This window comes from Lissotriton vulgaris, chromosome 5, assembly GCF_964263255.1.
Source record: "Lissotriton vulgaris chromosome 5, aLisVul1.2, whole genome shotgun sequence".
In the NCBI taxonomy this organism is placed as follows: domain Eukaryota; kingdom Metazoa; phylum Chordata; class Amphibia; order Caudata; family Salamandridae; genus Lissotriton; species Lissotriton vulgaris.
Window position 1 is genome coordinate 876,982,400 of NC_141693.1, and position 16,516 is coordinate 876,998,915.

The following is a 16,516-nucleotide window of genomic DNA, read 5'->3' on the forward strand; positions in this document are numbered from 1 at the left end:
TTATATTTTCATCTCTAATTTGTACTTTCTATACTGCTTAACATTCAGACATTGAGATCCGGTTCATTAACTGATAACTAATTGCTTTTGCTTGATCGGTGCTTGAAATATTGGTGTAAAGTCAAGGCAGTGGCAAGGGCACTCAGCCCTAGACATGGAAACTGACAGCACAGACTAACCAAGAACCAAACCCATGTAGGTCTCATGCATTGTACAAAGCAGTACAGACTATGTGCACAGTTGTGAACACTGCCAAAACACTGAGCACCAGTGCCACAAGGACATGCCATTCACAAGCGGGCACTCAGCCGCCAAATGAAAAACAGTGCAAACAGCACGAACAAATAACATTGTATATACATAATAATGTAATACTAACATGAAGAAATGTTCGTATATAATAATGTATAGCTTAAAACTGCATGTCCCAGAATGCACCGCTATATGCATAGATATAATGAGAGCAAAGTAGGACTACTGTGTAACACTGCCGTGAGAAGGAACCATCTGGTTCGAAACGCGTAGGCTTTAACAGTGTGCTACAATAAATCTAACTGCATCCAACGAGCGGAGTGCTGGATTATTGTTCTCGTGTGTGATATATATATATATTTACACATATATATATATAAAAACATATTTGATGTTTTAATAATGTACTTTTACAATGTATATGACTTTACCACACATGCATTTGCGTTATAATGGCATGCGTGATAAAGTCATATGCGTTGTAAAAGTTTTAGAAATGATGTCTTTGCGGAGTAATAGTCCTGCGTTATAAAAATTGCGGAGTGATGGTATGCGGGATGTTGGTTTGCGGAATATCATCACATATTCCCGGGGGAGGGATAGTCCCTTTCTTGCTATTTCCGTGGAGGCGGGCCTTGTGTCCAGATGTGCGTGTCGCAAGGCTTGTGCGCTATAGAAGTGGAAAATCTCCAGTGTAAGCTTCAGGCGTCACCGGAAGTTAAGGCAAGATTACATTTCCTGAACAATGGACCCTGTTTGTGCTCCTTCCGGCCCTTGGGAATAGCACCATGCCTGACCTCCATACAGTAATTATCAAAAGAAAATGCCCGTGCTGTTCTATGATTGATCACCTTATTTCTAACTAAACATTAGAAATTGAAACAAATGTTTAGTTCGATCAAACAGATTCGATTTTATTTAAGTTTCTTTTTGTTTCATTCATTTATTCATTTTTTTGTTTGGAAAATTAAATTGAACCAAATTTATCTTTTAAGACCTTATGTACACAACACAACACATGAAAACACATATAACTAAATATCTATTTACAATCAAAATTCAGAAAATGCATATCAACATTATCACACTCGAACAGTCAATCACACTACTTTCACACCACAATATATACAAGATCCAAGAACAGACAACAACAGAAAACATATCAATTTTTTCCAAATTGTAATCATGTGAATTACAATTAAGCCATGAGTGATTCTTATATTTTACAGGAAACCATTGATATTTTAACGATTTTTAGTTCTTTTTAGGCTTAAATAGTCTACGCGTCTCGAACTCCTACAATTATAGAGTTCTCGTCAGGACCATCGTCTGTAAAAAGAAAAAGAGACATTTTGGTGGTTTTAAAGTGCTCTCTACCCTGCTGCGCCCTTTCCTACTACAAGCGACTGTATCTTACCTCTCAGTAAGTATCAAGACCAGAAGGGGTGCGGATGTCTTCGTCGATGACAACAACCATCTATTGTAGGAACATATATAGCCATCAATAAACTGCCATGTTTGATCAACACAACACGCCATTCAATCATACACTCTGAAAAATGAGCTTACTTGATATGGGGGAACACGGACCCGGCTTGTGTGAAAGGCGGTCCTAGTGTTGGTTGGTTCTGTACTCTGCAAGGAAACATACGTGGGGCGTCAGTGATCCATTGCTCTTTGAGCAATGCAAAGCACTGGGGAGCCACGGGACAGCGTTTACCTGATTGCAGGGAGCTGGCGTGTCTACCATGCACCGGCGAATCTGGGAGGGAATTAAAGTGATCCCATTAAGTCAAAAATACGGAGAAAGTCTGGCGAGTCTCTCTTTGGGGGGGGGGGGGAAAGGGGGGAAACGGTGTGATTCGAGCGCCTCTTACCTTTGTTTTCGCGTGTGGACGAGCAGCAATCTCTTCCGTGGATAGTCGTTCGCGTCCTCGTTCGACGATGCTTCTGGGTCCGCAAAGGATCCTGGGGCATGTAGTTTGAACTGTTGTTGTGGTCTTTAAATACCACGTCGCGATGGAACTGCCTTCCAGGAGTTTGTGTAATGAGTTGACCTGTTATATTTGCGGTGATTTGGAAAAACGCAATCTTCAGTTTGCCACTACAAATGCGATTAAATGCTAATACCCATATTGGGATTTGTCACGGAGTTTTTTCATTGGCTGCTCGTACTTATGGCGTGTCATGGAAAGAACGCTTTGTATTATGCGGAAAGGAATAAAAGAAAAAGTATTTGAATAGCCCCACGGTCATTTATGTTCCGGGTCCCGTGTAATAGTAATTTAATGTTTCTCGGCGTGCATGGAATCTGTTCCTGGCGGGTGCAGAAAAGCCTTGGGGAGACATGCGGGCACCAATATGATTGTGTGTGCTGGTGTCAAATTGTGGCAGCTGTCAGCTGTTAGTTCTGGCGAATGTGTCTGTGGATGGGGTTGGCATCTCTCTTTTGGCAATAGGCATATTGTGTTATGAATAGGAGGTTCAGAGTTTGAACAATTCTGACATCTCATTCAATCCTGTTAGTGCTGTATTGAATTTAACAATTAACATCGCTTCCATTCTTGTTAGTTTTGCGTCAAGATCACCACCTCTGGCATCATTTTCCACTTTTGCAATAACTGTCCAAATTAGGTCGCTCTCTTTATGTTGTTTTTCTCTCCAATGGTTGACTAGGGGTGCTGTTGCCACATTATTCCGGATTCTAGATTTGTGTTGTTGTATACGTGACCGTACTTCTTGATTTGTTTAAAACCACCAAAATTTCTCTTTTTCTTTTTACAGACGATGGTCCTGACGAGAACTCAATATAATTGTAGGAGTTCGAAACGCGTAGACTATTTAAGCCTAAAAAGAACTAAAAATCGTTAAAATATCAATGGTTTCCTGTAAAATATAAGAATCACTCATGGCTTAATTGTAATTCACATGATTACAATTTGGAAATAATTTATATGTTTTCTGTTGTCTGTTCTTGTATATATTGTGGTGTGAAAGTAGTGTGATTGACTGTTCGAGTGTGATAATGTTGATATGCTTTTTCTGAATTTTGATTGTAAATAGATATTCAATTATATGTGTTTTCATGTGTTGTGTTGTGTACATAAGGTCTTAAAAGATAAATTTGGTTCAATTTAATTTTCCAAACAAAAAAATGAATAAATGAATGAAACAAAAAGAAACTTAAATAAAATCGAATCTGTTTGATCGAACTAAACATTTGTTTCAATTTCTAATGTTTAGTTAGAAATAAGGTGATCAATCATAGAACAGCACGGGCATTTTCTTTTGATAATTACTAGCTTGTGGCAAGCTGTGCTGTTGGGGGCCCAAACCCAGTAGTGTCGTTGTTGGCTCCATACAGTAAAGCAGGTGCACGTCACTGGGAGTGCGGGGCAAGCACATCGGAGCTGGAATGTACAGAACGTGGGAAGAAAAAACAATGAAATATTGGGCACAACGCTCGCTTTTTTTTCCCGTAATCCCACGCCCACAGCACACCATATGAGACATTGCATGAAGGGCGGAACGTACCACACGCCCCCAGCGTTTGTCACGCCCCCAGCACAACGCAGACACGCCCACAAGGGACTACTTTGCTGGCACGGTTCTTTTACCTTTTAAATGTATATGGTGGGCGTCTGCATAGCATATGTTCTTCTGCTTCAACTGCCCTTTCCAACGCTTTATTGGGTGTTGTGATTGGTGCTGTGGTTCCTGAGATTACCCGCCTCAAAGGTTTGGGCTCTCTCTTTATTATATTAGTAAGTATAGATATAGATATTTGGTAAATCAGTGTCTAAAAATCAAGTCTAAAAATTGTTTTAATTTGACGCTGGCATTTTTACAAAATACAACTATTTGTACATTAAATTCTAATTTTACAAAACAGTAGCTCTAAAGTAATATCGATGATTAAGTGACGTTGCACGATAGTTGAAGAGCAAAACATGTATTGCTAATGCCAGGAGGAAATTTAATCTTCATTTTAGTTCAAAATCTCCAACCAGATAAATTGACATTTTTAGAACGGAACATTCATGTGGAGATACCCATAAATAGGTATTCAAACGCAAACAATGTTGGAATGGTTTGCTCTTCACAAGCTGCAGGCGTGCTGCACAAAGTAAGGGCTCTTTGTACGAATATTAGATCAACATATGCAATATTAATTTGGTGTGGCCCGCTGCATTTGTCGCTTCTTTGCATACAGCATTTTTCGAACACGTGCCACACATGCCATTATTCGATGACTTTTTTGACAAAGGATTTCTTAGGTTCATAGTCAACAAAAAGGTATTGCAGGAGCCAGGAGGAAAACTGCACCCTCGGAAGGATTTATTCTTCAGATTTGATAGTTTGTAAGTTTTTTTCCGTTTTAGCAGAGGATGCGCTAGAGCTGTGAGTCTCGCTTTTGTTTGGCGTTTTAGTTGCACCTTTTTCAGTTGTCTTTTGTTTTCTTGCCGACCTCGGCTTTTTCAACATTTTCCTATTTTTAAATCGGATTAGATCTTCCCGTCCAACCTCAATCATCTGTTCTTCCCAAGATTTCATTTCGTTCTCATAACGAATCTTGTCATCTTCTGCTAGCTGAAGATATGGCTGCAAAATAAAATCCATATTACATGTAGGTATTTGTATTTGTAAAGGAAACTACTGCATAACATACAAATCCAAACAAAGAGCATCAGAGCTAAAAATAAAGGTCATAAACATTTATCAAGGTGATAATCATTTCTCAAACAAAATTAAAGAAAAATCAACCTTTGTGGTGGCAGTACTCTGTCATTTATTCACAAGCTTGAAAAATGCCCAACTATTAATGTATCAATACCTAGTGCATAGTTGTAGTCAACTAGACTTTATCTGGCACAAGAGATGCCTAATAAATTACTCAGCAGACTACATTTACTTAGATATATTCTTTGAGCAAACATGACCATCAGTTAAAGAAACAAAATTGTGGTAACAATGCTTTCTTTTGTTTTTATGCACTTGTTTTTTTTTTTTAGCAGATTCATGGAAGATGGTGAGCTTTTCTAGTCTGGATCAAGGAGAAACGTGTCTACTGTAAATCCATGTCAGAAGTTAATTTACTCAAATCTGACCTCTAACTGCATCAGGAAAAAATACCTTTAATTTGCGGGGAACAGATGGTAAAAATAACAGGTTGGGCTCTTCTCAGTAACATGTGAGGTACAACAAAGAGTGTAGCAGACGAAAAACTGGGAGAAACTGCACTAGACTGGAACCATTATTTGTATACTTTAAAACAAATCCTTTTCACTCCCTCAACTATCCCATGTACAGGAATACTATAGAGAGGTACTGTATGGGGCTTCACCCCTACTAAAAGTGATGCCATTCGACAAAAACTGAAGGCAATTATCAGAAACAAGGGATTTTTAACTTTTAAAAGCAAAACAATGCTTCAGAAAGTTAATTACGGGCTTGTCCTTGGTGAGATAGTGAATTGCTAAGAAATCCACGTAAAATGATAAGCAAGAAGAAAGTTAGTTCCATCATGAAAAAAATAGCAGGATATACATTCTTTCCCCATGGAGCGTTTGGACATTGAACTGGATTTAATGAGGATTTTCTCACTAACAAATTTCTGTGAGCACATTGACAAGAAACTCATGAATGAGCCAGATTAAATGGCACACAGTTTTCTAAACCTAACCCCAAATAATAAAGTGTATTTGGGGGGGTCACGAGGGTAGAAAATGTCCTTTATGTGCCAGCCTACCCATCTTTAAATCCAATAAGAGTAACAATCCTATCCTGTCTCATAGTTTGCCTTTCACGGTTAACATATCTCTGCTCCAAGGATTCAACTCTTAAGACAATTTTCTTGTTTCTGGCAGAACATTCAAAACACATTTTTCTAACCGTCTTTAAATCCCAATGCTCAACCTCCACTTTTCTCCAATTCTCTTCATAAACTGGAATAGCAAAATTCTTCAAAACACCAATAATACTAAAAACACATTTATTACCATCTTCAGAAATATTAAGGGTCTCATGACGATATCGGGCGGAATCACTTCCACCTGACACCGCATCGGTCATGGGACCGTTCCTGACCGCTTCATTAGAATGCGACGAACACTGTTTGGTCGCATTCCTACATTTTACTATGGGAGCATGCATTCCGGCCGTAAACCGGCTGTAATGCATGCTCCCATAGTAAGATGGAGAGTCCGGTTCATCCCTGCACCCTATGGCAGACACCTCAAGGTGCAAGGATCACCAGGGGGGCACCATAAGGACCCCTTTGGCCTCCAACCGAAGGCCGTGCACCAAAGGGGACCCTGCTGGGGGCCTCCAAAGACGCTTTTCGACATGGTTTCCATGTCAGACAGACTGGCATGGAAACCATGTCGAAAACAGTAATCGTAATCTCAAGGGCGGAAAGGGCCGCCCTTGAGATTACTTGACGGTTTCCGGTCGGTGAATAGGCTCTGTGAGCCCGTCAGAAGCCAGCCAGAATGACCGGTCGGATTCCTTTCCCACAGCTTTCATCACAATGAGGTGGTCGGAAAGGAATCCAACCGGCACATTGCAATGCGATTCAAAAGGCTACGACCGACAGTCGGAGCCTTTCAAACCGCATCGTATTGGTCCGCTTAAGTCTATTTTCCGATATTAAAAACCCATGAAGAAAATATGCTCTTGAATATTCACCCCCAGGAGCATGAAAAATTATATTCCTGAAGACATGAAAGCAATCTCACGAAACACAGACTTGCTTTGCCCCTGTCATTTTTTACCAAGCTAATGGTTTGTGAGAAGTGCAAGTCATAAGTCCATCCCCAGGAGAAGGTCTTAAAATATTTCATCCACCACACACAGAGAGGCTCTTCAACCAATGGCATTATAGCACAACTTAGATTTTTGTCTCACATCTAGAAGTCAAAAGCAATCAGGTGTTCTTTTTCGGTGTCAAAACCATACTGCGGCTATGACGGTATCGAAAGTAGCACCACCACTAAATAACGTAGTGGTTATCCGGAGGAGGGTGACCAGTGGGGTCAGAGCGTTGTGTGTAGGTGGGTGGAGTAGAATTATGGGCCAGTCTGGTTTGAATGAATTCAGGACCTTTTATTGTAGGAAACCCTTTAACAAAAGGACAAAACTTTAAAACTAAGACACTGCTAGATCGGGGGAGAGCAGAAACTTTGTAGGTGGGCAAAAGTGTTGCTCAGAGAGTGCACGTCCCATAAGACCATAACTCTGAAGTTCTGAAGGAATGGTTTCTTACCTGTGATCTTAGTTCTCTCTGAGCAATCTCTATTGAAATTATAAGCACTGAATAGTGCCGCCCAAGTGCAGAGATCCAGCTGTTCTTTGAAAGCCCCATCTACTTCGCCTTACTTTGGGAAGGTCAGGAAACAAATGTTACAGGCATTTTGACCTGTTTAATTTTTGCATCTTTAAAAACAGGCTATACTGCTAATGTTTATGAAAATACTTTAAAATTTGGGAGGAAAAAAGGGTCATACCCTTAAAAATCACTTAAACAAAAATAAAACGTGATTTTCATTAATATCCTTCACAAATGCGTTTTACTTCTTTTTAAAGTAAACTAAGGAATAATACATAGCAAAAGTCGGCTGTATAGGCTGCAACATTGAAGCAAATAGAACACTGCACAGTTAAGGGCCTTCTGACTTTGTGTTCCATCATGCCCTGCAGGTGGCAGTTTACTCAGTTATTTTTGACAAGCAAATCAGTAGTATAGTGGTATACATGAATTATCTCTTCCTATCTTGGTCAGCACCTTCCATCGGGGAGGAGGCGGGTTGCTTATGATTTCAATAGAGATTCCCCTGAGAAAGAACTAGGATTAGAGATAAGAAACCATTCCTTATCTCAGGGGATCTACATTGATCAAAAGCACTGAATAGATTTGCAAGATTATCCCTCAAAGATTCCTCTAAGGAACAGATAAAAAAGGAGAAAAGCAAAATTAGGCAAACATGGTTTAGAGATCCTTGCCCCTCATAGGCATCAGCCTTAGTATCCGAATCAAGAAAATGGTGTTTTGTAAAGGTGTGAACTGATCTCCAGGTTGCAGCCTTGCATATCTCAGCAATTGGGATGTTTCTAAGCAAAGCAGCAGTAGCTGACTTACACCTGTTGGAGTGGGCCCTAGGTTTACCGGATGGGGTTTTATTGCTATTTGATAACAAAGGATTATGGAGGAGACAATCCATATTATGGAGGAGACAATCCATCTACAAAAGGATTGTTTGGGAGTGGCTTATCCTGTCTGTACAGAACTACAGTTGGCAAAGATATACTTTGAAGACTTTGTCCTATCTAGATAAAACTTAAACGCTCCCAACATCGACAGTGTGGAGATCTAGCTATGCAGGAGAAGAGGGTTTTTGAAAGAATGTAGGTAAAGTAATAGTCAGATTGACATAGAAATCTGGGACTACCTCAGGGAGGAATTTAGGACGGGTCCTCATCACTACCCAGTTGCTATGGAATACTGTCTACGGTTCATGTGAACAGAGAGCCAGTATTTTGCCACATTTGCGAGCTGAAATAATAGCTACCAAGAATTAAGCCTTCTAAGAGAGGTGTTGGAGATCAGCCTTATGAATGAGTTTGAAGAGAGCCCATCAGGCAAGAAAAGACCATATTTACCTCACAAAGAGGAGTAGGTCTCTGGAGGAGACGATATATCTTATAAATGTCTTCCAGAAAATCTTTAACATGTATTGTGAAAGAGGACGTTTGTGAAGACCATTTTCGATAAACTGTGACAGCTAAGAAATGTACTCTAATTGAAGAGAAATTCACTTTAGCTTTAGCGCGGGTGGAGAAGATATAACAGTCTCTTCTAGACAAGTAAGCCGATTGACATTGTTCAGAGGACACCAGATGCAGAACCTCATCCATTTGAAGGAATAGGAAGTCCTAATCAATGGTCTCTTGGCTTCTCTTAGCACATCTAGGCATTCCTGAGGGAGGTTTAGGTGGTCAGGAGCCATGTAGCCAAATTCAGAGAGGGAAGGTTGGAATGTAAAGTTGTGAACAACAGTGTTGTTTGGAATCTACTTGCGATTTTCTTGAATAACTGCTGAGCGTGTCTGCCTCTGCATTCTGGATTCTCAGATGAGTGACTCCTATAATTTTGAGATCCCGGAAGAGGAGCCACTTCCAGATGAACTTATAGGAATAGAGGTCTGGATCTCATCCCTCCCTGCTTGTTCAAATAATGCATGGTTGTATTATCCGTCTGAACAAGGAAAGTCTGCTCTGAATGATGGGAGGAAATATTTCAGATCTAGATGTACTGCCCTCAGTTCCAGAAGGGTGATGTGGTAAGACTGTTCCATGAGAGACCACAGGCCTTGAATCTGTAGATGGTCCATATGAGCACCCCAACCTGTTAAGGAGGCATCAGTCACTATGGTTTGGGCCGTAAGATCGTGGTGGAAATTCATCCCTTTGAGAAGATTCTCTAAGCGGCATCACCATGTGAGCAATTGTTTCACATGAATGGTCAGAAACAATGTATACTCATCTTCTGGAGGTCGGATCCCATTGATCTTCTAGGCAATGGTGGAGAGGGAACACGAAGAAACGTGCATGCTGGACTAGATGTACAATGTCTCACTGTTGGATGGGATGTTTCTTCAGAATGCAACATTTCTGAAGGACAGATATTTGTCTCTACTCCGAAGGGCACACTTTTTGTGTGCAGTATCTCTAGAACTGCACCCAGGTAACAAATAGGTGTTCAGATGGACTTCTGATTCACATGCAGACCTAGTCGATTGGGAGTCATGACGCTTAGGTAACAGTGTTGGCTTGCTTGCTGATAGGAGGATGCCTTGGTGAGTCAATCATCCAGACATGAGGATGTGTCAGGCATAGGGATGTGGATAGTCTACTTAGACAGATGGCAGCCCTGGAGGTGTGGGCGGAGGACGCTGAGGGGTGCTCCTGCAGGAACCAGGTGGACTCTCCAAATATTTCTTAATAGAGCATGCAGACAGCATCCCTCCCTCCCCTACTTACCGGTACTACCCCCCCCCTCCCCCTCCCCCCCGCCCCCACTTCGGAAATCCTCTCCCCAGACCATTATATTCCAACTTCTCAACTACAGGGATAGAGATGTTCTGCTGGAACTGCGCATCAGAGATGCACAAGTGAGATTGTTCCCCAATTCTACACTCCAGGTACAAAAACAGTGCTGATCCTTCGAGGCAGTGAAGAAGTGCAGAGACATGAATCTGAAATGCATGAGGTTCTATCCTGCGAGGCTCAAAGTGCTGCATGGCGCTAAATCAAACTTCATCTTGGAGCTGCACCAAGCATGGGGCTGGTTAGAGTCACTGTCTGCCCATGGACCGGGACAGAGGTACTGTGGCAATGAAAGACAGAGGGCACATAGAGGAGAACTAAGCAGGGAAGGGCAAGTCCGATGACCTGAAGTGAACTGCTGCAATGAAGGGTGGATGGAGAGAAGTAGTGGGCTGGGTGGGAATGGAGTGGGATATCTACCCATGCCCACTTCAGGGGAAGACAAAAGAAACGTAACTGGTGGGAGCACCCTGCATGCACTGGGACAGTGAACGCAAGTATTGTATGAGATAAGAGACCAGTATCATTCCCTACCATACTACTGATTGAATGCAATGCATGTGGGGTAGAGAGATAACATCGATCAAGGCTTTCTGAGTTGGGGAGGCACAGACACTGGAGGGCGATATGTCCAGTTTCATAGACACTCGAATGGAGACCCTCTGACTATTGTAGGACTATATGCCCCCACAACAGATGATAAATCCTTCTACAGGGAGCTGGCACGTTTGGCACTGCCCTATCTCAGTGCTAAATCGATATGGCCAGGGGACTTTAAATGTGAGTTGGACGGTGGAGCAGGCAGGCTTCTCCCTAACCAGAACTACAGGCAGGGCATAAAAAACACTGGAAAAGGCCTGAGGGACCTGAACATGATTGATATCTGGTGGGAACAACATCACAACAGTAAGAATTCTTACAGTATTCACAGGGTACAAGCACCAACACCAGAATGTGTTATATTTCATATCGGTGCCCGGATATAGGTCCAGAGAACATCGTTCACTTTCTATACATCATCTCCCCGTCATTTCATATGAACGAGGCTTATAAGGACATGACTACAAATAAGGACATAACGCCTTATAGGGACATAACACCTTATAAGGACTGCAGCCTTTTGTGGACTAAACCTTTCACCTTGTTCCATGCACAGGGTGGGTTTTTCTCAATCAATATTGCGAAGATGTCCTTAGCACATATGAATAATTTATGAGTACACTCTCCAGGAGATATACTTCATCTCTCCCATCGACGCACAAGGTTTAATCCCCGAACGTCATCCTCATACTGAGCAACGGGTAACACAGGCACATAGACTTTATAAATACGCACCTCTTGCTATCAGTAGTCAGGAGAGAACCGAGACCTCAAGGCCGACGCACTGACCAGAGACGCTGCGGCTCCGACATGTAATCGCTCCAGCAGACAGTGGTCTGACTATCCCTTTTGGGGTGTCCAACTCAAGTCCAGTACGAAGTCCCACACTCTCACTATTCAGCTAATGGGGTTCGACTAAATCCTAGCAGGATTCTTGGCTCTTAGACTCTTAGGCTCTTTTTGCACCTACTCACATGTTAGGTACATTTAGGTAAATCTAGACAGGCATCTTAGAAGTACGCACTTTATTTTATAAAGGCATTTTACTTTCATGTATGTGTTTATTACTATTGCAAAATGGCAGAACAATACTATTCCTTTTTATTCACTATATATCTCTGCTACTGTGTCACAGCTGTAGCAGCACATTTGTTTTACATGAGAAGAACAACGGTACAATAAAGTCTTATTGTAAACACGCCCGACTTTCTTCCGTGTATCTCTCTGAGAGCAAAACAAGTAAGCACGAGTGACTGGGTGAAAAGTAGTATATTGTTTCCACGAGTAAGAGGAATCAGGGTTTATTGTGTTCTAAGGTTGACAAAAACAAATCTCTCCGATAATAGGAGATTCTAGTGGCACTGCGAGCTAGCTAATGCAAAACATAGGCTAACATATTAGGCCGGCTGAACAGAGTCAGTCTACCACCAGACCCAGAGTATATGTTATCCGTAAATAGCACAGGTCCTGCATGAAGGGTACTATAGGAACTACACTACAAATTGACTAGGTCTTGCTAGATCGCCCGCATGTCGAATATATACTGAATATTACTTACAGAGGCCAAGTACTTTCAGACCAGTCCCCAGTGCACTTCAAGTAGTGGTGCTCAAGATTCAGGGTAGTATCTTATCATACTAGAAGCATACTATAAGAGACATTACACAAGTCCCGCCACCTACAAGATCGGAGCACATACGCAGTACTGCAGGTGCGAACACTGGCCACTCTCTCACGCGTGAACAACAACTTGATTTAGTGGGGCCCATAACAGTGCTGGAAACAAACAGGGGGTAAAAGAACTGAACAGGGCAAAGACACCAGGTCCAGTGGATTGCCTGCAGAATGGTATAAAAATTTGCAAGTACGCTAGTGGACGAACTGTTCCAGGTCTATCAGGAGGCACTGGATGTAGGGGAAGTGCCAAAATCCAAGAGAGACGACTATTACAATCCTCCTCAAAACGGGTAAGGACCACATAAATGCAAATCCTACTGCCCATGGTCGACACTTACATCTTAACTCTAAACTGTAATTCATTATATATGTGGAGTATAAGATGTATTTCCGATTGTGACTTCTGCTAATTTACATTTTTCTACCTAAAAGTCACTTTGAAGTCACTTGCCTGTGATAAGGAAATCAGCGGATTTATCATTACCCCGTCAAGTCCAGCTCACTCACCTTTTCATGTATTGTTGTGTTTTCATTAGTTGTGAATACATTTCTCAATACTGTCAATTAAGACACAACCAGAGCCAATCTTGATTAGGATATTTTGCCTAAATTAGATTGATTTTCTTTGTAAAGGATACTTTCCTACAGCAGTCAGGCCTCAGAGTCGACAGTTAAAGTTCACAATATTTCCTATTGGGGGCCTAAGCGGGCTGACTACAGAACTGATTCTGCTGGTAGGAATACCCTGGTAACTACCCTCATTTCGATACCTGGGGATTGAGGTTTCCGATGACCACAGTCGTTGGATAGCCTTGAATTCCAAAAACCTTTGTTGGACATACAAGATAGATTGAACTAATAGATATTGCTGCCTCGATCCATGGCAGGCAGGATAGCCTTAGTAAAGATGCTGGTGCTCCCCAGATGCTTATGCAGTTTTCAATGCAGGATGTTCCAGACTCATAAGCTCAAATCGGCACTGATCAGCTTAGTTTAAGGGAAGAAGAGGAGTACAGTAACAATGGAAAAAACTGCAAAGCACATACGAACAGGGATGACTCAGGGTCCCAGACCTGGAAGCATATTATCAGACTTCACAACTTCAATTAATGGTGGGTTGGCATGGGACAGAAAGCGGCATTGATTGATCTCCTCTGAAGAGGGTGAAAATACAATAGGAACTCACAAAAGCACTATACCGAAAGAGGGCCGCACAGATTCCTAGGAAGCAAACTGCACAAATTTCCCTGCAAGAGTGGGAACTGTTTGATGGGTCCCTGACTTTGAGCAATATTTTATTGCTGCCCAATTACAGTGGTTGGAGAGATGGGTGGGAGACCAGAAGTCTCAGGTACAAGAGGTGGACCTGCTTACGCCAGACCTGCATGCACTATGGTAATTACTGCTGAGAATAGACAGAGCCTCAGTGGAGGACTCAAGAGTCAGTGCGGGTGGCACAGCGCTGTTGGAGACGCTGCCTCCGAATGACGCATACCCGGGTTCCCTACTCATCTGACCTACCCGTTAGAGTACTGAGGGGGCTCCTTGTGGTGCTTGATGGGAGGTCCTCGGTGACTGGGAGTCAGCAGGGGCGACACGACTATGGGACATGTATAGAGACGGGGAGCTCATACCTTTCGAAGACTTCAGAGAGGGATATGATTTGCCCCACAGGCATTTCTTATTACATGCGGGGATTGTGGCAGCGCTTAGTGCGCACTGGGGAACAGGAACGACTGAGCCTCCACACCACGCAACGTGAGGCTATGTGGGCTCAGCGAGGGGTAGGATTAAAGCAGTTAAATGCCTTTAAGGGGCCCTGAGCAGGGACCCCTTACAACCACTGACGATGTTAAGGGATAGATGGGCAGAGGATTCGAATATCCCCCTGGAAGGCAAACCGTGGGTGAATACATTGATGGAGATCCCTAGTACTTTGAAAAATGCCCGATTCAGCTTATAAACTTTTTGATATTGCAAAGGGCATACCTCTCTGCGGGACGAATTAAATTCTTCCAGAGAGATGATGCGAAGTGCCCGAGATGTGGAGAGGTGGGAGCGGAATTCCTCCATATGCTCTGGGCATGTCCAGAATTATGGAACTATTGGACTATAGTTTCTGCTACCATTAGGGAGATAATAGAAAGACCAGTCTCATGAGCCCGGCACATTGTCTCCTGGGATTTATTCCACATATCTCTAAGACATGGATCACTAGCAGGCACCAAGACCTGGCCTTGGTTTTAGCTAAGCGTGAGATTACGCGTCAATGGAAGTCCCCTGTGGGACCCCGAATCCCAGCCTGGAAGAGAGAATTAGAGAAGTGGGCGGGTTGGGAGGGGAGAGGACTCCTTAGAAATGCCAGACGGGGACTCTGCTCTGGGAGGGGCTGGTAGTTAATTTAGGAGAGCTGGAGCTTGTGTTGGAGGAGTGTTCCCCAGAGGGAGGATCACACAGAGGAGCCCAGAGCAACAGATCAGGGGTGGGGAGAAGGAACCACATAACTGATAACTGATCGGGGGGGCGTGGCTTGGACGGCAGGAGGAATGGCCGCCTGAACCGAGTGCTCTGCGGAGAAGGGAGAGCGAGCTCGGTGCTTACATCGCTTCCAGCGGCGATATCCAAGCCAAAACCCAGGATCCGGTAACTGGACCCTAACAGCACACCTCAATGCCCTGATTTCGGGCCATGCTCACTTTTCAGTGACTTTGCAGGCCGTTTGGTCAACCACGCGTCCCTCGCCCGGACTCTGCCCAAAATGGCGGCGCCCTGTCACAACTACGGCGCCTGACCTTCGAGTGTACCGGAGGGGCTCTCGCTGTATTCTACGACCTCCCGCCGGCATTACAGGCCACACAGCCCAGGTTAGACCCCAGCCAGCAGTTGTATGTTGGAAGGGGGTGAGCGAGTGATCGGCGGTGATCGAGTCTTTTCGCCCCACGCGCCTGACCCTAAAATGGCGGCGGCGCCACCAGCGAGCTTCACGAGAGAAGACACACCGACCTGCGGTGAGCTCCTATGCCTGTACCTGTGCCTATATGTTTAAGCCCATGTGTGCTGTGGTGCTAATTGTCGGTGGCGCTGATCCTCATAAAGAGCGAGCTTACAGACGCTTACAGACCCTCGTTGTGCGTCAAAAGCCCTCCACAGCCAATCTGTGACCTACTTCAGCCATCTGTTCACCTAATCTACTGCCAAATGAAGGTATGTGCAACCCTACCTGCTTCGCCACTTCTCTCGTTGGGGGCCGGTGCCTGAGCCCACATCTTTAAAACCACGTGGGGTTCCTGTCCGACCACATAGCCACAGGCAGCGCTAACATCCTAGGTGGAGTTCTACTTCCACGTTATACAAGAGCAGCCATTACCCAGGGTCATACGACCTCCTTTGGTGTGGGTGCCAGTTACGACAGCCAGCAGCGTCTCCCTCCAGTATATATGGTCTGGCTGGCTCCTCACTAATGTGATCAGGGATCAGCGTCGGTGATTCCACTGCCATCTCTCAGCACGTAGGAGCCCGGCCTCGTCAATAAGCAGTGCCTTCTACAGCGATTAAGCTCGAGCAGGCTTCCAACGAGGGCGATCTCAAGCCAGGCAACAATGGCAAATATAGAGGACAGGAACAACCCAAAAAAAGTAAAACCTGGAAGTCTGTTGGACTCACCCATCAAAAGTAAGACCGACATGGCAGCCAATATAGAAATGATCCTAAAAAAGATGGCAGATCTACATGAACTTTCCAAATCTACCAAATCCAACACCGACTCGATGCAACTGGAGCTCACTGCAATCAGAGCGGATATAAATGTGATTAATATTGGCTTGGGCGCAGCTGAGCAACGAATAAGCGACTTGGAGGACACATCGAGACAATCAGTCGTCAA

At 43.5% G+C, this 16,516-nt stretch overlaps 1 protein-coding gene across 1 annotated transcript in view; it reads right to left on the minus strand.

The window, feature by feature from the left end:
• Positions 1-4,058: 4,058 nt before the first annotated feature.
• TFAM (transcription factor A, mitochondrial) overlaps positions 4,059-16,516 on the minus strand; it is a 270,156-nt gene continuing 257,698 nt past the window's right edge. Inside the window, exon 7 of the mRNA XM_086922455.1 lies at positions 4,059-4,854. Within this exon, the coding sequence (XP_086778581.1) occupies positions 4,591-4,854 (264 nt within the window). The 3' untranslated portion in view covers positions 4,059-4,590. The remainder of the gene's footprint in view (positions 4,855-16,516) is intronic.